Here is a 20,047-nt window from a genome sequence, read left to right on the forward strand (position 1 = left end):
TAGGAAGTAGAAAGGATCAGAAGGACCTTTGTGTGCATGTCCATAGATCTTTGAAGGCAGCAGGACAGGTGTATAACGTGGTTAAGAAGGCATATTGGATATTTGTCTTTATTAGTCAAGGCATTGAATACAAGAGCAGGGACATTATGATGGAGCTGTATAAAGCATTAGTTAGGCCACATCTGGAGTAGTGTATGCAGTTCTGGTCGCCACACTGTAGGAAGGATATGATTGCACTGGAGAGGGTGCAGAGGAAATTCACCAGGATGTTGCCTAGGCTGGATGTTTCAGCTATGAAGAGAGACTGGATAGGCTGGGATTATTTTTCTTAGAACAGAGAAGGCTGAGGAGGGACCTAATTAGGGTGTACAAAATTATGTGGGGCATAGATAGGGTAGATAGGAAGAAACTTTTCCCCTTAGTGGAGGGTCAATAACCAGGGGGCATAGATTTAAGGTAAGGGGCAGGAGCTTTAGAGGGATTTGAGGAAAAATCTTTTCATCCAGAGGTTGGGGGTTATATGGAGCTCACTACCTGAAAGGGTGGGAACCCTCAAAACATTTAAGAAGTATTTAGATGAACATTTGAAACGTCATAGCATACAGGGCTACGGGTCAAGTGTTGGAAAATTAGATTAGAGCAGATAGGGGCTTGATGACTGGGGTAGACATGATAGGCCAAAGGGCCTGTTTCTGTGCTCTATGGCTCTAGGTATTTGGATGTACACTTGAAGTGATGTAACCTGCAAGGCTACGGACCAAGAACTGGAAATTGGGATCTGGCTGGATGACTACTAGTTGGTCATCACGGACACGGTGGACTGAATGAATTGCGACATGGACAACAAACTTTACCCAAAACTGGGACTGTAACTCTCACTAATAACACAGCTCAACGGTTTGCCCATTTTAGCTGCCAAGTATGTTTATTTAAGCACACGAGGTAATTTGCCTGCATAGAACAAATTCTTCAACATTCCCAATGAGATCGATGTAATCATTAAAAGATGGAAAGATCATTAAAAGTTTCCCTGTCTCTCTAATATCTGAAATCTTTGCCCACAGACATTTCACCTTCAACATTCAAAGGGCGATGACATTCAGGTCCTGATGAATCGAGTAACTCAGATCATGACATGATATTTGGTCTGAGGTTCCCGCTTGGGAATCCTCCTGTTCTAACTCCTGTAAAAGGAGTTTCCAGGGAAGTTTCACTGCGAGTCTAGGATAGAAATTCACATCTTTTCTTCCTGCATGCGGTCCCAGGATGGCCGCGCCTGCGCCCTGCCGCTATAAAGATGGCGGCTGCGCATGCGCTAGGCTGCACATTATCCCTATAAAGATGGCGGCTGCTAACCTGGACCTGTCACTGGCAGAAACATCAACAGTGTCGGGGCCCTCGGTGTAAACAACGGATTGTATCAAAAGTACTGGAACAGACTTCTCACCCTCCGGACGCTTTTTGAATGATGGCGGATAAGGAGACCCAGAATGCTCCGCGCGAGTGAATACGCCCTATCTCCATCAGAAGGGCCGTAACGCGCAGGCGCGGGAAGGCCCCGCCCCCGGAAGCCGCCTGATTGCGCGGAGCATGCGCAGTATGGCTCCAGGCTGAGCGCAGCCTCAGTGAGAGTGACGAGGCTGCTGGAGTCTGAATGGGAGCGGCCGGAACAAGGAATCCTGTAGGAGCTGTTAATCCATTTCACACAGACAGATACTTTTAATTTATGATGGGCTTATAGGAGTCAGTAGCAAGGCAGCTCATATTGCCAATCCCCTGTTGCCTGTTGAGAAACTGATGGTGGGTTTTGTTCTTGAACCGCTGCAGCCCGTGTGGTGAAGGGGCTTCCACAAAACTGTTAGGTAAGGATGGGATGAAGCATTTAAGTTATGAAGAGAGGTTGGATAGACTTGGGTTGTTTTTGTTGGACAAGAGAAGACTGAGGGGTGACCTGATCGAGGTGTACAAGATTATGAGGGGCATGGACCGAGTGGATAGGGAGCAGCTGTTCCCCTTAGTTGAAGGGTCAGTCACAAGGGGACACAAGTTCAAGGTGAGGGGCAGGAGGTTTAGGGGGGATGTGAGGGAAAACTTTTTTACCCAGAGGGTGATGACGGTCTGGAATGCGCTGCCTGGGAGGGTGGTGGAGGCGGGTTGCCTCACATCCTTTAAAAAGTACCTGGATGAGCACTTGGCATGTCATAACATTCAAGGCTATGGGCCAAGTGTTGGTAAATGAGATTAGGTAGGTAGGTCAGGTGTTTCTCACGTATCAGTGCAGACTCGATGGGCTGAAGGGTCTCTTCTGCACCACGTGGTTCTGTGATTCTGTGACTGAGAGGATCTTCATCCAGTGATGAAGCAACAGTGATGTGTGTCCAGATCTGTAACATTGACTTACATTTATAACGGTGATGTGTGTCCAAGTCTGTAACATTGACTTACATTTATAACGGTGATGTGTGTCCCAGTCTGTAACATTGACTTACATTTATAACAGTGATATGTGTCCCAGTCTGTAGCATTGACTTACATTTATAACAGTGATATGTGTCCTAGTCTGTAACATTGACTTACATTTATAACAGTGATATGTGTCCTAGTCTATAACATTGACTTACATTTATAACGGTGATATGTGTCCAAGTCTGTAACATTGACTTTCATTTATATAGCGCCTTTGCTGTAATCAAACATTCCAGGGTGTTTTATGGGAGTTTTGCAAAGCAACATCTGACACCAGGACACACGGAGATATCAGGGAAGAAAGTCAAAAGTTTGGTCAAAGAGGTAGGTTTGAAGGAGTGTCTTAATGAGGAAAGTAAGTTACAGAGATGGAGAGATTTCATGAGGGATATTGTGATTTTTTGCCTTTGGCCAAGCCATGAACACTGAAGGAACTGAAAATGGGGATGCTGAAGAGACCGGAATTATAAGAGCACAGAGATCTCAGAGGGCTGTGGGGCTGGAGGAGATGACAGAAATAGGGGTGGGCAAAGCTTTGGAGAGATTTGGAAACAGATGAAAGTTTTAAGATTTGAAGCACTGCTCAACCTGAAGCCTAAGTAGCTCAGTGAGCCTAGAGTAGTGAAGGGTAGCAGAGTTTTGGATGATCTCAGCTTTACAGAGAGGTTGAATGTGGGATGAATTAGAATAGTCAAATTTAGGGAGTGGAGTGGATGAGAGTTTCAGAAGCAGATTAGCTGACTCAGGGGCAAAGCAGGTGAGGTTACTGAGGTGGAAATAGGCGGTGTTCTGTGGTCAGGAGATCAGCTGGGGGGGAAACATGACACTGAGATTGTGCCCAGTCTTGTCCAGCCTGGGACAGTTTCCAGGGAGAGGAATGAAGTCAGTGGCGATGGAATAGTTTAGAGCGGGGACTGAAGACAATGTCTTTGGTCTTCACGATATTTAACTGGAGGAAATTTCTGTTCATCCAGTACTAGGAGTCAGACAAGTCAGGACGGTTTCAACTTGGAGGGGAACTTGGAAGTGATGGTGTTCACATACACCTGCTTCTCTGGTCCTTCCAGCTGGTAGAAGTTGAGGGTTTGGAAGTTTCTGTCAAAGTTTAGGTTGTTGTGGATATATAAAATCCCTCTCCTTTGCCCCCCAATGCTCCCACATCTCAATGTCTGCCTGTTCTCCCTTAGAAGCCAGCGTCCAGGTCCAGATGAGATGGTGGGTCCCTTTCCCTGAAGGACATTAGTGAACCAGTTGGGCTTTTATGACAATCCAGCAGCTTTCATGGTCACTTTTCCCTAGTGCCGGCCCCACAAATTACCAGATTCATTCAGCTCAATTTCACAATCTGCCTTTGTGGATTCCCTCACTCACTCCTTTTTCTCTGTTTTAAATCAATTTCACAGGGTATTAGAGGGGAAGAATTTACAGTCAGGAAATTCAAACCCAACATCACTTCAGGATCTAACAGAGTTGCACGATTTATCATAACCTGAATATTGTCGGATTTTGAACATGGAAGGAAAAAACACCATTCACAGTTGGGAGAAACCGTACACGTGTTCTGTGTGTGGACGAGGCTTCAACCGATCATCTGACCTGTCGAGACACAAGCGCAGTCACACTAAGGAGAAACCCTGTAAATGTGAGGACTGTGGGAAAGGATTCAATTTTCCAGTTCAGCTGGAATCTCATCGGCGCAGTCACACCGGGGAGAAGCTGTTCGCCTGCTCCGAGTGTGGGAAGGGATTCACTCTGTCATGTAACCTGTTGGCTCACCAGCGAGTTCACTCTGATGAGAAACCTTTTAAATGCCCAGACTGTGGGAAGTGCTATAAAAGTTCTGGTGAACTGATGCGCCATCAACGTATTCACACTGATGAGAGGCCATTCAGATGCTCTCGGTGCCATACTGGGTTCAGGCAATTATCTGACCTCACTGTACACCAGCGAGTTCACACTGGAGAGAGGCCATTCACCTGCTCCGAGTGTGGGAAGGGATTCACTCAGTTAGCCAACCTGCTGACACACCAGCGCATTCATACTGGTGAGAGGCCATTCACCTGCTCCTTGTGTGGAAAGGGATTCACTACATTATCCAACCAGCTGGAGCACCAGCGAGTTCACACTGGGGAGAGGCCATTCACCTGCACCGTATGTCAGAAGGGATTTGCTCACTCATCCACCCTGCTGAGACACCAGCAAGTTCACAAAGATGCATGAGAACGCCACCATCTTCATGTTTCCCACCAAGCCCCACGCCATCCTGACTTGGAACTATATCGCCGTTCCTTCACTGTCACTGGAAGAAAATCCTGGAACTCCTTTCCTAACAGCACTGTGGGTGTACCTATCCCACATGGACTGTAGTGATTCAAGAAGGCAGCTCACCAGTACCTTCTCAAGGGAAATTAGGGATAGGCAATAAATGCTGGCTGAGCCAGTGACACCAGCGACACCCACATCCCATGAACGAATAAGTAAAAAAACTTAAATAGTGCTTGAATTTTGCTGTTAATCACACTTAGAACTGAACTACGTTCCTAGTTTATTTCTGCTGATGTAAATGAACTCCAGCCCAGTTATAGGGATTAATATTCTGGATAAAAGTTAAATAAATCAGCTTTGTTTTAAATACACAATTTGTTGAGTCATTTTAATATCTCTAACATGTTAGCTCCTTTTGAATTGCTCTCCTTCTCCTCTGTCTCCTCCATCCTCACCCCCAACAAAGTGCTCATGGAGGAGCAGCTCATGGTCTTCTTTGTCACTAAAATTGAGACAATCCAACCGGCTGCCTCTGTTGTTTCCCTCCCTTCCCCTAACCTACTGGGCCAAACCTCCCCTAAAGTTCCCCTTATACCGAGCTCTGAACTCACATCTTCCTCTAGTTTCTCTCCCACCTCCCTTCATGCCCTCTCATCTTGTCCATGAGACACACCTCCTGCTCCATTGACACTATTCCCCCTAAACTACTGACTGCATAACCTCTCCATGGGAAGATAATGCAGTGGATTCGGAGCTCTCTTCTGCCCAGCTCTGATCTAAGAAGCTGCAGCTACACTGGAGATATTTATATTTAACTTGTTCACCACATTCATCATCTGGCCCTGTTCAAACCATAACCACAAGGATATCTGTGTATTGTTCTGAGTGTGACATAAGGCTGTGTCACTATTACACACAGGTACCATTTCCTTGGTTCACATCTCCATACAATGACCAGCTCTTTACACATCCCCTTCCACGCTCAAATCAACATCACAAATACAGATTATCTGTTCATTATCAGATTGCTTGTGGGATCTTGCTGGTTCCTCAAATCCCCACTAAACCCCCTGCCCTTTATTTTCAATCTATGCCCCCTGGTTATTGACACCACCACTAAGGGGAAATGTTTCTCCCGGTCTATGCCCCTCATTATTTTGTACACCTCTATCAGGTCCCCCCTCAGCCTTCTCTGCTCGAAGGAAAACAACCCTCGCCTATCCAGTCTCTCTTCATAGCTGAAACGCTCCAGCCCAGGCAACATCCTGGTGAATCCCCTCTGCACCCTCTCCAGTGCAATCACATCCTTCCTCTAGTTTGGTGACTAGAATTGCACACAGTACTCCAGCTGTAACTTAACTCACATTGTATGCACTCTAACATAACCTCCTCGCTCTTATATTCTGTGTCTCGGTTAATAAAGGCAAGTGTCCCATATGGGGTGGGGTGGAGACAGGCGACATTATGGAGATTAAAATATCTGGTGTTAGTGATGGTGTGGATATGTGGTCAGAAACTTATCTTGGGGTTAAATCTGACACCAGGATTGTGAACAGTGTGGTTGAGCCTCAGACAGTTCCCAGGGAGAGGGATGCACACGGCCGTTATGGAACAGAATTTTCCAGGCTGATCAAATCCACAAGGGAGACTTGGCCAAACTATCACAATGATTTTTCTATTTGCATTTGTTACAAGGAGGCTTGTGCACTGAAGTCAGAAGTAATGAGTCCACGGCCACCTTCAGAGATTTTAAAGATTAATTTAAAGTATTTATTAACTTTAATAAAAACTTAAGAAAATAAAAATAAGAAAAAACTTAAACACACACACACAAAATCACGGTTACACAGTTACTTAATCTTATAGCATTTCGCAAAATTCATACTTAACCAGACTACCAACTACACACTTCCTTTAAGGCAACAGCCCAAATAGATTCCCAATTTATAATGACATTCAATACTATTACCACAAGCACCCACTCAACAGTGAAATTCCAAAGGCTTTTAACACAACCTTGGTTACTGGAACAGCAAACTTCTGGAGGGTAGCTAGAGGCTCCCCCCACCCCCCAAGTCTGTTTCACACGTTGCACCTTTCAAGGTCTCACATGGCCATACCCCACACAACCTTCCATCCTTCTTTAAATATATTTTATACCTTTTGATTTGTAAATCCCATTGTTTCTCTTTCAAAGTTACTTTTCCCAGAATACGAAAATCTTTCACGTTGTTATTATGGCCAGCACTTCTGGGAAAAACAAATGCAATCGCTTTGCCTGACTTGTCAGTTGTAGACATTACACCATCGCGTTGAAAATCAAACAACTCCTTTATCTAAACATGTAAATTACCTTCACACCTTATCCACCGAGACCTCATTCCAGCTCACTCATCCCCATTTCAAATGCTTCTTTTACACCTCACTCCTTTGATAATTTAAACCTTGCAGTCTAATTGTCTTTAGTTAATTAAATTAGCCACACACACAGAACCATAAGCTTGCTTTACAATATCCCACAATAATATTAGAAAAAAATCTGATAGTTCCTTGACAATTCGAAGTGGTGGCTGAAGACAATAGCTTTGGTCTTCCCAAACTTTGATTGGAGAAAATTCCTGCTTATTCAGTACTTGGTGCCAGATAAGCAGTTTGATAATTTAGTAACAGTGGAGGAATGGTGGTGAGGTAGAGCTGGGCATTGTCAGTGTACATGTGAAAACTAACACGGTGCTTTTGGGTGATGTCACCTAGTGGCAGCGGGTAGATGAGAAATAGGAGGGGCCAAGGATAGATCCTTGGGGGACACCAAGTTCAAGGACTTTGTAGAGAAAAGGGAGTTTGGAGATGGGGTGGTAGTTTGTAAAGATGGTGGGATAAAGGTTTGTTTCTTCTCAGGAGGGTGATGGTGGTGGATTTTAAGGCAAGAGGGACAGATAGAAAGAACCATTAACAATATCAGCTAACATAGAGAAAATGGATGGTCAGCAGTTTCGTGAGAATAGGGTCAAGGCAGCAGAACGCAGGTCTCATTGACAAGATGAGCTCTGAGAGGGCAAGAGGGGAGAGAGGGGCGAAACTGGAGAAAAACAGGTTCAGGGCAAGGGGCAGGGGGGAAGCTTTAGAAAGAGTTTGGCCCGGTGGGCCAGTGGAAGGAGGGAAGCAGCTGATCGGATTGTCTCAATCTTAGTGACAAAGAAGCTCCATGAGCTCCTCACACTTGTTGTTGGAGGTGTGGATGAAGGAGACAGAGGAGAGGGAGAGCACTTCAAAAGGAACTAATTTGTGTTAGAGATATTAAAAAGACTCAACACGGTGCAAGTTTAACACAAAGCTGATTTATTTGACTTTATCCAGAATATTAATTGGACTGGAGTTTATTAACATCAGCAGAAACAGACCAAATGGACACAGTTCAGTCCTGGATGTGATTAACAGAAAAACCCAATCACTTGTGAACTCGCTGATGTTTCAGCAGTTTGGATGAGGTTATGAATCCCCTCCCACACTCGGGGCAGCTGAATGGCCTCTCCCCAGTGTGAACTCGCCGGTGTCTCAGCAGGGAGGATGTGGTTGTGAATCTCCTCCCACACTCGGGGGCAGCTGAATGGCCTCTCCCCAGTGTGAACTCGCCGGTGTCTCAGCAGGGACGATGTGGTTGTGAATCCCCTCCCACACTCAGAGCAGGTGAATGGCCTCTCCCCAGTGTGAGTGCGCTGGTGTGTTAACAGGATGGATAAGCGAGTGAATCCCATCCCACACTCTGAGCAGGTGAATGGTCTCTCCCCATTGTGAATTCGCTGGTGTACAATGAGTTGAGATGATTGTCTGAACCCAGTCCCGCAGTGAGAGCACCTGAACGGTCTCTCATCGGTGTGAACACGTTGATGGATCATCAGGTCCCCGGAACTTTTAAAGCACTTCCCACAGTCTGGACATTTGAAAGGTCTCTCGTCAGTGTGAACACTCTGGTGATTCAGCAGGGTGGATGCGTTAGCAAATCCCTTCCCACACTTGGAGCAGGTGAATGGGCTCTCCCCAGTGTGAATTCGCTGGTGAACAGTGAGGTGAAATAATGTCTTGAACCCAGTCCCACAGTGCGAGCACCTAAATGGCCTCTCATCAGTGGGAACACGTTGATGGGCAGTCAGTTCCCGGGGACTTTTAAAGCACTTCCCGCAGTCTGGGCATTTGAAAGGTCTCTCGTCAGTGTGAACTCGCTGGTGTGTCAGCAGGGTGGATGAGCGAACAAATCCCTTCCCACACTCGGAGCAGGTGAACGGACTCTCCCCAGTGTGAACTCGCCGATGTTTCAGCATGCTGGACGAACAAGTAAATCCCTTCCTACACTCAGGGCAGGTGAACGGTCTCTCCCCAGTGTGAATTCGTTGATGATTTTCCAGCTCTGATGGGTAATTAAATCCCTTCCCACAGTCCCCACATTTCCACAGTTTCTCCCTGTTGTGACTGCATTTATGTTTCAACAGATTAGATGATCGGTTGAAGCCTCGTCCACACACAGAACACGTGTACGGTTTCTCCCCACTGTGAACGGTGCTTTTTCCTTCCATGTTCAACTTCCGATGATATTTGGGTGACGATAAGCTGGGCAACTCTGTCAGATCCTAATGTGATGTTTGGTTTCAGTTTCCCAACTGCAAATCCTCCCCTTCTAATACCCTGTGAAATTGATTTAAAACAGAGAAAAGGGAGTGAGAGAGAAACCACAAAAACAGGTTGTGAAATTGAGCTGAATGAATCTGGTAATTTGTGGGGCCGGCACCAGGAAAAAGTGACCATGAAAACTGCTGGATTGTCATAAAAACCCAACTGGTTCACTAATGTCCTTCAGGGAAGGGAATCTGCCACCCAGTCTGGGCCTACACAAGGCACCGGCCTAGATGGGAGAAGACAGGAAGAGAGAGAAGGGTCAGGGTGGGAGAGGGAAGGGTTGAAAAAGAGGGATTACAACTCAACCAGAATTTTGACAGAAAATCAAAACCCTGAACCTCCACTACCTAGAAGGGCCAGGCTGGGAGGTGTGTGTGAACACCATCACCTCCAAGTTCCCTTTCAACTCACACACCATCCTGACTTGTCTGACATCCAGTACTGGACGAACAGAAATTTCCTCCATTTAAGTATTGGGAAAACCAAAGCCATTGTCTTCAGTTCCCACTACAAACTCCACTTCCTGGCCACCGACTCCATCTCTCTCCCTGGTAGCTGTCTGAGGCCAGACCAGTCTGTTCACAACCACTGGGTCATAGTTCACCCAAAAATTAGCTTCAAACCACATATATGCATCATCACTAAGGCCGCCCATTTCCATCTCAGTAACATCGCCCGACACTGCCCAACTCCCTGCTCATCCTTTCCTGAAACTCTCATCCATTCTTTTGTCACCTCTAGACTTAACAATCCTGACCGGCCTCCTACATTCAACCTCCCTGTAATCTTGAGGTCACCCAAAACTCTGCTGTCTGTGTGCTTACTCGCACCAAGTCTTGTTCCCCCATCACCCCTGTGCTCACTGACCTATAAAGGCTCTGGGTTAAGAAGCACCTAAATTTTAAATTCCTCATCCTTATTTTCAATTACCTCCATGGCCCCTCCCTATCTCTGTAATCTCCTCCAGCCTCACAACCCTCTGAGATATCTGCGCTCCACTAATTCTGACATCCTGAACATTCCCGATTTTAATTGCTCCACCTTTGGTGGTCGAGCTGCCAAAGCCAAAAGCTGTGGAATTTCCTCCCTAAACCTCTCTGTCTCTCTACCTCACTTTCCTCCTTTAAGATACTCCTTAAAAACTATCTGTTTGACCAAACTATTGGTCAAATGCCCTAACATCTCCTTATGTGGGTTTCGTGTTAAATGTTGCTGTATAACACTCCTGTGAACACACATTGGAATGTTCTATTACACGAAAGGCACTATATAAATACACATTGTTGCTGTTGATTTCGGCATATATCACTGTTCCTTAATCATTACTGGGTGAATAACCTGTAACATTGTGGGAGCACCTTCACCACAGGCTGCAGTGGTTCAAGAAGGTCAAACATCATCTTCTCCACAAGTAAGTGGAGATGGGTAATATCAGCTGCTGGTCTTGTTAGTGAAAGGTCAGGGAGTGGGACTAACTCTTGCTCTTGCAGAGAGCCAGCAGGGGCACGATAGGCTAAATGGCCTCTGGCTGTATTGTAACCATTCAATGATTCTATGACTCAATGAAAAAGGACCAACACTGGAGGCCAGGGACCAACTTCAGCCATCAATGTCAACCCTGCAACAAACCGGCTCTTAACTGGTCCGTCTGTGTTTCCAGATTCAGTTCTGTGAACAACGCCTGCAATAAAATAATAGCAAAATACTGCAGCTACTGGAAATCTGAAACAAAAAGAGAAAATTCTCAGCAGGTCAGACAGTAACTGTGGGGAGAGAAAAAAAGTTAGTGTTTCAGGGTGTGCAGAATGAACTATGGGAAGTAAAACTGCTGCAGAATTTGATGGTCAATATAAACTCAGAAACAGAAGAGAAATGGACGACAGCACAGGAAAAACAATTCCTGACCATGAAAGATACTATGGGAAGATAAAGCTGGAAAGCCAGCAGCACGTGGTTGGGCGATGGGCAGTGGTAGAAACCTCATTTAGACGCAGTTGGTAGAAGTAACAGTAAAATACTGAACATAACTAAAACACACCCATTATTAGAGACAGAGGAAGTTAGACAATGGCAGAGAGATGATCAGGGAGGGCAGTGGTGAAATAGAGCAATGGATGGACATGGGTTCAGATCCACAGTAAAGGAGCCACACCAGCCTTAGAGCCATGGAACCTCTCACAGATAACAGGGAACAGCACTAAAAGCTCTAAATTGTAGAGGAATGGTCAAAAATACTCACCTCTGAACCAATTTCAGTTTTCAATATTAAAATATTCCACTGGAGCCGGCAGCTGGAAAGATATCAGAAACACTGGAGTCAGAGAAAAATCTCCCAGTTGAGTAAATACCCAGGGAGCGGGGGTGATGTCACTGAGCAATTGTTAGTGTGTGATGACATCACAGAGACGAACACAGAACATCTGGGTCTGTGCAAACCAGTGATCACCACACATTATGAAGGATGTGAGGGTCCTTGAGAGGGTGCAGAGGAGATTTACCAGAATGGTTCCAGGGATGAGGGATTTTAGTAACAATGTTAGGTTGGAGAAACTGGGGTTGTTCTCCTTGCAGCAAAGGAGGTTGAGGGGAAAACTGATAGAGATGCAAAAGTTTATAAAAGGTTATAAAAGATAAAGTTGAAGCATTTGCCACAATCTTCAGCCAGAAGTGCCGAGTGGATGATCCATCTTGGCCCCTTCCGGAGGTCCCCAGCATCACAGATGCCAGTGCTCAGCAAATTAGATTCACTCCACGGCTGAAGGCACTGGATAGTGCAAAAGCTATGGGGCTTGACAATATTCCAGCAATTGTACTGAAGACTTAGGCTCCAGAACTTGCCTCGCCCCTAGCCAGGCTGTTCCAGTACAGCTACAACACTGGCATCGACCCAGCAATGTGAAAAATTACCCAGGTATGTCCTGTACACAAAAAGCAGGACAAATCCAACCTGGCCAATTACCACCCCATCAGTATTTTCTCGATCATCAGTAAAGTGATGGAAGGGGTCATCAACAGTATTATCAAGCGGCATTTGCTTAACAATAACCTGCTCACTGACGCCAAGTTTGGGTTCCACCAGGGCCACTCGGCTCCTGACCCCATTACAGCCTTGGTTCAAACATGGACAAAAGAGCTGAACTCTGATGATGAGATGAGAGTGACTGCATCATGGCAGCATTTGACCAAATGTGGCATCAAGGAGCCATAGCAAAACTGGTGTCAATGGGAATCGGGGGGAAACTCTCCACTGGTTGGAGTCATACCCAGCACAAAGGAATGTGGTTGTAGTTGTTGGAGATCAATCATCTCAGTTCCAGGGCATCACTGCAGGAGTTCCTCAGGGTAGTGTCCTAGGCCCAACCATCTTCAGATGCTTCATCAATGACCTTCCTTCCATCATAAGGTCAGAAGTGGGGATGTTCGCTGATGATTGCACAATGTTCAGCACCATTTGTGACTCCTCAGATACTGAAGCAGTCCATGTTCAAATGCAGCAAGACCTGGACAATAGCTTGGGCTGAAAAGTGGCAAGTAACATTCGAGCCACACAAGTATCAAGCACTGACAACCTCCAACAAGAGAGAATCTAACCATCGCCCCCTGACATTCAATGGCATTACCATCATTGAATGCCCCGCTATCAACATCCTGGGGATCGCTCTTGACCAGAAACTGAACTGGACTAGCCATATAAATACAGTGGCTACAACAACAGGTCAGAGGCTAGGAATCCTGTAGCGAGTAAGTCACCTCCTGACTCCCCATAGTCTGTCCACCATCTACAAGGCACAAGTCAGGAGTGTGATGGAATGTTCCCCACTTGCCTGGATAAGTGCAGCTCCCACAACACTCAAGAAGCCTGACACGGTCCAGGACAAAGTAGTCCACTTGACTGGCACCATATTCATAAACATTCACTCCCTTCATCACCAATGCACAGTAGCAGCAGTGTGTACCCCATCTACAAGATGCACTGCAGGAATTCACCAGGGTTCCTTAGGCAGCACCTTCCAAACATGGCTGGTACCATCTGGAAGGACAAGGGCAGCAGGTAGATGGGAACACCACCACCTGGAATTTCCTTTCCAAGTCACTCACCATCGTGACTTGGAAAAATATCGCTGTTCCTTCACTGTCACTGGGTCAAAATCCTGGAACTCCCTTCCTAACAGCACTGTGGGTGTACCGACAGCACATGGACTGCAGCGGTTCAAGAAGGCAGCTCACCACCACCTTCTCAAAGGCAACTAGGGATGGGCAATAAATGCTGGCCCATCCAGCAAAGCCCACATCCTGTGAATGAATGAAAAATACATAAGGTATTAGCTAATCATAAAAGTATCACAGACACAGATTTAAGATTTAGGGTAAGATCTACAGGGGGAATGTGAGGAAGAAATTTCACACATTGAGTGTTAATGAGCTGGAACTCAATGCTTAAACTCAAAGACCGATAATATCCAGGTCCTGATGAATCGAGTGACTGGAGTCAGATCTTAATATGATCTTTGCTTTGAGTGGCTGTGTGTAAATCCTCCCCTTCCAATTCCCTGTAAAAGGAGTTTCCAAAACCCATCCCTGTCAGTCCAGGATAGAAATGCACAACATGCTCTCCTCCTGCTGACAGGGATGACCGCGCATGCGCCCTGCTGCACATTAACCCCGCTCAAGATGGCGGCCGTTAACCCGGGCCTTTTGCTGGAGACGCGATCCCGCAGCCTTCGCCCCACAGATAGTTTCTTATTTTGGGTTCAGAGCCGCATCGAGTGCTTACGAACGTTCCCCGTCCACCCACCGGCTCTATTTCTCCCTCCACTCCGCCCTTTATCTTACCTCCTGTGGATCCGACAAACAAGCCTCCATCCACCGCCATTACCCGCACTGCGCACGCTCCAGATCACAATGTCTGGTGGATTGACGGAAAATCTGGACCAATAGGAAGAAGGGACGGAGCTGGAGGTCCGATCGTGAGCGTGTGATCGTCCAACCAATCGGAGTGAATGAGGGGCGGGGCTGAATCCGGATGTCCCTCATTGGCTGAAACTCTGCATCATTTGAAAGCTGACTTGTCACAACCTCCAGGAGAAAACTGGACCTTTCTGTTTGTGGCTTTAAACAGATGAAACCCTGTGGGTGTGAAGCATACGTTTCAACATTTGTTAATGAAATGTGGGAACATGATGAAACAATGCTCAAACAATTCATGGGCTGACTTAAATGAATAACTGGGGAGACAGGTACTGTTAACATTAAAACAAGGAGACAAGCCAGGTGTCAGCTGTGGCTCAGTTCATAGCACCCTCGCCTTTGAATCAGAGGGTTGTGGGTTCACGTCCCACTCCTGGAAAAACCAAGAACTGTGATTGTACTCGAAAGAAGTTGGTCTAGGACAGGTTCAGCCTCTTGGCTAAGATCAAGTGTAGTATCTGTTCTTATCTCGGCCTCTTGGCTAAGATCAAGTGTAGTGTTGCAGGGGCGACACCATGGTCCTGCCATGGCAAGGTCGGGATGGAAGGGCGAAAACCAATCGCAATCCGAATTCATACCGTGGGTTACCTATCACCGTCCGAGTCACGGTGAACCACAGCGACGAAGGAGGATCACCTATGGATCGGGGCTTCTTCACCAGGAGGATCCTGTTGAAGGCGTGCGGCTTCCAAGCTACGGAGATCTTCACCCTGCACGACTCCCGCAAAGGTGGTTATTTTGACGTGACGTTCAAGCAAGTGGCAGACTGCGTCCGGCTCCTGAGGGTGTTCGAGGAGAAGAGAGACCTGCCGGAGATGAAGATCCTGACGGCGGAGCCGCACTTTTCTCTGCCGTTGCAACGGGAACGTGAGGTGATGGTGCATGTGTACAACCCCTTCGTCCCTGTCGCCGATGTGGTCACCTTCCTCACCAGGTACTTCGATAAGGTGGGGAGCGGCACTGAGATTCGAGACGACTTGGGGATCTGGACAGGCAAACGCCTGTTTAAGGTCACGCTAAAGACCGATGGTAAGGGAGCCATTTTCCACCCTCCTTCCAGTTTCGCTATCGGGGGAAACCGTGGCTACCTGGTCTACGCTGGGCAACCCAAGCATTGTCGCTCATGCGGCAAGGCTGGTCATGTGGCGGCCAACTGCAGCGCCTCCCTCTGCAAGATCTGCAAACAGGAAGGGCACCAGACAAAAGACTGCAAACAGGCCAAGTGCTGCAACCTGTGTGGCGAGGCAAGTCACCTCTACAGGACCTGCCCCAAACGCTGCCGTACTTACGCACAGGCAGCCAAAGCCGACCACGGGGAAGCAGAAGAAATGTTCCGTGTCACTCCAACCACCAAGGCCCCCAGGGAGCTCAACGGGACAAAGGAGGACACAGAGAGAGACAAGGTGGAGAAAGAGATTGAGGCAACAGAGAGCCAATCAACAGCACTACCCCCTGAACCTTCCAGTCCTCAGGACAGCGAATCAATGGAGGAGGAGGCAGCAGTGGAAAAGCAGCAGGGGGAGTGGCGGACGGTGAAGAACAAGAAAAGTAAGAGGGAGCGAAGAAGAAGCAAAGGCGTTTCCCAGAGAAGCGGCAAGAGGCGTCTCCCATCCGACACGGATGACAAGGGCAGCAGCTCTTCAGATGAGGAAGTGCCAGAGCGGCACCGACAGAAGAGGCGGCAAAGCTCCAGGGCGTTGGAGGACGAGACACCCGAGCTCCAGAAAATTGGAGACAACAAGGAGACCAGCGCACCCCAACTTGGCCTGCAACCTGAGGAGGCCAGTGCACCACAGCCCCTGGAATCTGGGAGCAGTGAGGCAATCATCGCACCCCAGCTCCAGGAAGCCGGGAACAGCAACCCCCCAGAGGGGGTGAGTTTTGGAGAAGCTTCTCCAGCAAAGGTCATCTCAAAATCCGCTCACTACGTGAACCTCCAGATGCCACTGGAGCAGAACACGGCCAAGGAGATCTACCTCAGCCCATCCAAAGTGAAGGAATTTGAGCTCACTACGGGTATGAAGGAGCAGACTAAAGGTCTGGGACTCTCAGAGACAGTGGGTTTGGTAGGAGAATAAATGCTTTAATATGGGTTTAAAGATTGTATCCATAAATGTGCGTAGCATTAAATCTACTACGCGATGTGTTGCGACCTTGGACTACCTAGCCAAGGTCAAAGCTGACCTGTTGTTTCTGCAGGAGTGTGCGATACCGCACCTCAGCTCCTACAGGCAATGGTCACGATGGTGGTCCCACGGGCCATCGATCTGGTCGGGCGGAAACGACTCTCGTTCCTCCGGCCTGGGTATTCTGCTGCGGGGAGGCAACTTCACCGTCTCCGAGGTCAAGGAGGTGGTGGGAGGGCGACTCCTGGTAGCAGACGTAATGTACAAGAACGCTCCACTCCGGTTAATAAACGTGTACGGCCCGGCACAAGGGGCTGAGCGGCTGGAGGTTTTTCAGCAGCTCCCACTGCTGCTGGCGACCTCCAGGCCGGTCATTCTGGGCGGGGACTTCAACTGCATCATCGATGCGGCTGGACGATCCAGCAGGGCCGGAAGCAGATTGGACGCTACGTCCAGATCCCTGATGGAAACAGTTAAGGATGCCAAGCTGCACGACGTCTTCAGCAACCCTGCAGACGGAGCGCAGCGTAGATACACCTGGTCGCGGCCAGACGGGTCCATTCGTTCCAGGATAGACTTCCTGTTTGTGTCCCGTGCATTCACAGTCAGATCCACCGACGTCAAGCCGGTGTTCTTCTCTGACCACTGCCTCCTACTGGCGGACTGCCACTTGGAGGAAGACCTGAGGGTGGGCAGGGGGGCATGGAAGCTAAATGTGCAACTGCTGACCCCAGAGAACATTGAGGAGCTCAAGAGGGAGTACAAAGGTTGGAGAACCGTGAAACCCCTCTTTGAGTCCCTGACACACTGGTGGGAAGTGATCAAGGGAAGCATCAAGAGGTTTTTCATCCGCAAAGGCACCCAGAAAGCTAGAAAGGAACAGAGGGAAATGTCCCGACTCCAGGAAAAGATGCAGAATCTGCTCCGGCTGCGGTCGATGGGGGTCGATGTCAAGGAGGAGCTCCAAGAGGTGAAGGGCCAGCAAGCCTCGCACTTTGCCTCGGAGGCCTCCAAGATCATCTTCCGTTCCAGAGTCCGCTCCGTGGAGCAGGATGAGACGTGCTCACGTTTCTTCTTCCAAAAGGTACACAGAGAGCGCTCTGTGATCAGCAGCCTGAAGGAAGAAGACGGCTCAGTAAAGTCATCACGGTCCGACATTCTGAGGATCAGCAAATCCTTTTATGCCGGTCTGTATGACGTGAAGCCCACGGACAGCACGGCCTCCCAGTCCTTCCTGTCCTCTATCACGGAGGTCTTAGACCACAGTACGCGGGAGAGCCTAGACAAACCGCTAACTCCTGACGAACTGACTAAGGCCCTCGAGTCCTTCGAGAAGAGTAAAACCCCCGGAAGCGACGGCCTGCCGGCGGAGTTGTATTCGGCTCTGTGGGACTTGATCGGCCCAGACCTGCTAGAAGTGTACGAGAGTATGCTCCTGGCCGGCAGCATGTCAGAATCCATGAGGAAAGGCATCATCACCCTCATCTACAAGCACAAGGGGGAAAGGGAGGAAATTAGAAATTGGCGACCCATTTCACTGTTGAATGTGGACTATAAGATTCTGTCCAAGGTCATCGCCAACCGGGTCAAATCCGCTCTGGAATTGGTGATTCACCCTGACCAGACCTGCTCTGTGCCAGGCAGGAAGATCTCTGACAGCCTGGCGCTGCTCAGGGATACGATTGCCTATGTACAGGACAGGGGTGTGGATACCTGCCTCATCAGCTTGGATCAGGAGAAGGCCTTTGACAGAATATCGCACACCTACATGGGGGATGTGCTCTCCAAAATGGGCTTTGGGGAGGGAATTCGAAATTGGATCCAACTGCTCTACACTAACATCAGTAGCGCAGTCTCAATCAATGGGTGGGAAACAGATAGCTTTCCGATTAAATCTGGAGTCAGGCAGGGCTGTCCTCTCTCGCCTGTCCTTTTCGTGTGCTGCATAGAACCCTTTGCCGAGTCCATCAGGAAGGATCCGGGCATAAGAGGAGTGACGATCCCAGGCAGTGGAGGCACTCAGGTAAAAGCCTCCCTGTACATGGACGACGTCGCCGTCTTCTGCTCGGATCCGCTGTCGGTGCGCAGACTGATGCACGTCTGCGACCAGTTCGAACTGGCCTCGGGAGCCAAGGTAAATCGTGGGAAGAGCGAGGCCATGTTCTTTGGGAACTGGGCTGACCGATCCTTTGTCCCCTTCACTGTCAGGGCTGACGGCCTGAAGGTGCTGGGGATATGGTTCGGAGGGACCGGGGCATGCGTTAGAAACTGGAAGGAGCGAGTGGCTATGGTGAAAAGGAAACTGGGCATGTGGGAGCGACGCTCCCTCTCCATTGCGGGTAAGAACCTGGTCATCAGGTGTGAGGTACTCTCGCTGTTGCTGTACGTGGCGCAGGTCTGGCCCATTCCACACTCCTGCGCGATGGCGATCACTCGAGCCATCTTCCGCTTTATCTGGAGGTCGAAAATGGATCGTGTCTGCAGGGACGCGATGTACAAGCCTCTAGATAAAGGGGGAAAAAACGTGCCCAACATCGCCCTCATACTGATGGCCACCTTTGTGTGTGGCTGCATCAAGCGGTGCGTAGACCCTCAGTACGCAAACACCAAGTGTCACTACGTGCTGAGGTTCTACCTGTCCCCGGTGTTGCGAAGGATGGGTCTGGCCACGCTGCCGCGGAACGCTCCAAGTAGTTGGACCGCACCGTACCACCTGTCCCTGGTGGAAAAATTTATGCAGAAAAACACCTTTGACCACAAGTCCATCAGGCAGTGGTCAGCACGTAACGTCCTAGAGGCCCTGAGGGATAAGGAGAGGGTGGACCCTGTGGGATGGTTCCCCGAGCAGACTGTCAAAGTCATTTGGCAGAATGCCTCATCGCCAGAACTTTCCAACAAGCACCAAGACGTAGCTTGGCTGGTGGTGAGAAAGGCCCTCCCCGTCAGATCCTTCCTACACGCCAGGAGTCTCACCCCCTCTGCACGATGCCCTCGAGGTGGCTGTGGTGGGGAAGAGACCGTTGTTCACCTCCTTGTGGATTGTGCCTTTGCAAAGAAAGTCTGGAGAGAGATGCAGTGGTTGCTGTCGAGGTTCATCCCGAGCAGTTCTGTGACACAGGACTCTGTGCTCTACGGGCTGTTCCCAGGGACACACACCGAGACAAACATCGACTGCAGCTGGAGGATCATCAACTCGGTGAAAGACGCGCTTTGGTCTGCCCGAAACTTGTTGGTCTTCCAGCACAAAGAGTTGTCCCCGACCGATTGTTGCGGACTGGCACAATCCAAAGTCCAGGACTACGTGCTGAGGGACGCACTAAAGCTTGGGGCAGCTGCCGCAAAGGCGCAATGGGGAAGGGTCGCTGTCTAAGACCTTTCTACCACAGCGCACCGAGAGACTGGGAACTGTTTAGAGCCCCTCGGGCTGTACAGATCAAAATGAAAGGCTGTAAATGATTGTAATATTGTTTGTACTGATGCACCTGGTGATACATTTTGTAAAAGTTTAACCTGGATTGTACCCTTGTAATGTTGTTTTTGAAATGGTTTTG

The 20,047-nt window shown here is 48.5% G+C and overlaps 2 protein-coding genes across 2 annotated transcripts in view; one reads left to right on the top strand and one right to left on the bottom strand.

Moving 5' to 3' along the window:
- Nucleotides 1-4,902, top strand: part of LOC144697442 (uncharacterized) — a 79,305-nt gene extending 74,403 nt beyond the window's left edge. Inside the window, 1 exon segment of the mRNA XM_078569419.1 lies at nucleotides 4,305-4,902. Coding sequence (XP_078425545.1) covers nucleotides 4,305-4,686 — 382 coding nt within the window. The 3' untranslated portion in view covers nucleotides 4,687-4,902.
- Nucleotides 4,903-7,848: 2,946 nt separating this feature from the next.
- On the bottom strand, nucleotides 7,849-14,303 carry LOC144696989 (uncharacterized). The gene is made up of 2 exons (XM_078568731.1): nucleotides 14,236-14,303; nucleotides 7,849-9,411 (listed from the first exon to the last, which is right to left on the bottom strand). Exon 2 carries the CDS (start codon nucleotides 9,300-9,302, stop codon nucleotides 8,163-8,165), a length of 1,140 nt encoding a protein of 379 aa, XP_078424857.1. The 5' UTR covers nucleotides 9,303-9,411; nucleotides 14,236-14,303; the 3' UTR covers nucleotides 7,849-8,162.
- Nucleotides 14,304-20,047: the final 5,744 nt, after the last annotated feature.

Source organism: Cetorhinus maximus, chromosome 23 (genome assembly GCF_964194155.1).
Source record: "Cetorhinus maximus chromosome 23, sCetMax3.hap1.1, whole genome shotgun sequence".
NCBI lineage: Eukaryota > Metazoa > Chordata > Chondrichthyes > Lamniformes > Cetorhinidae > Cetorhinus > Cetorhinus maximus.

Bases quoted from the DNA above. Each gene is read 5' to 3' on its own strand.
- LOC144696989 (XM_078568731.1), bottom strand. From the start codon at position 9,302: ATGGAAGGAAAAAGCACCGTTCACAGTGGGGAGAAACCGTACACGTGT.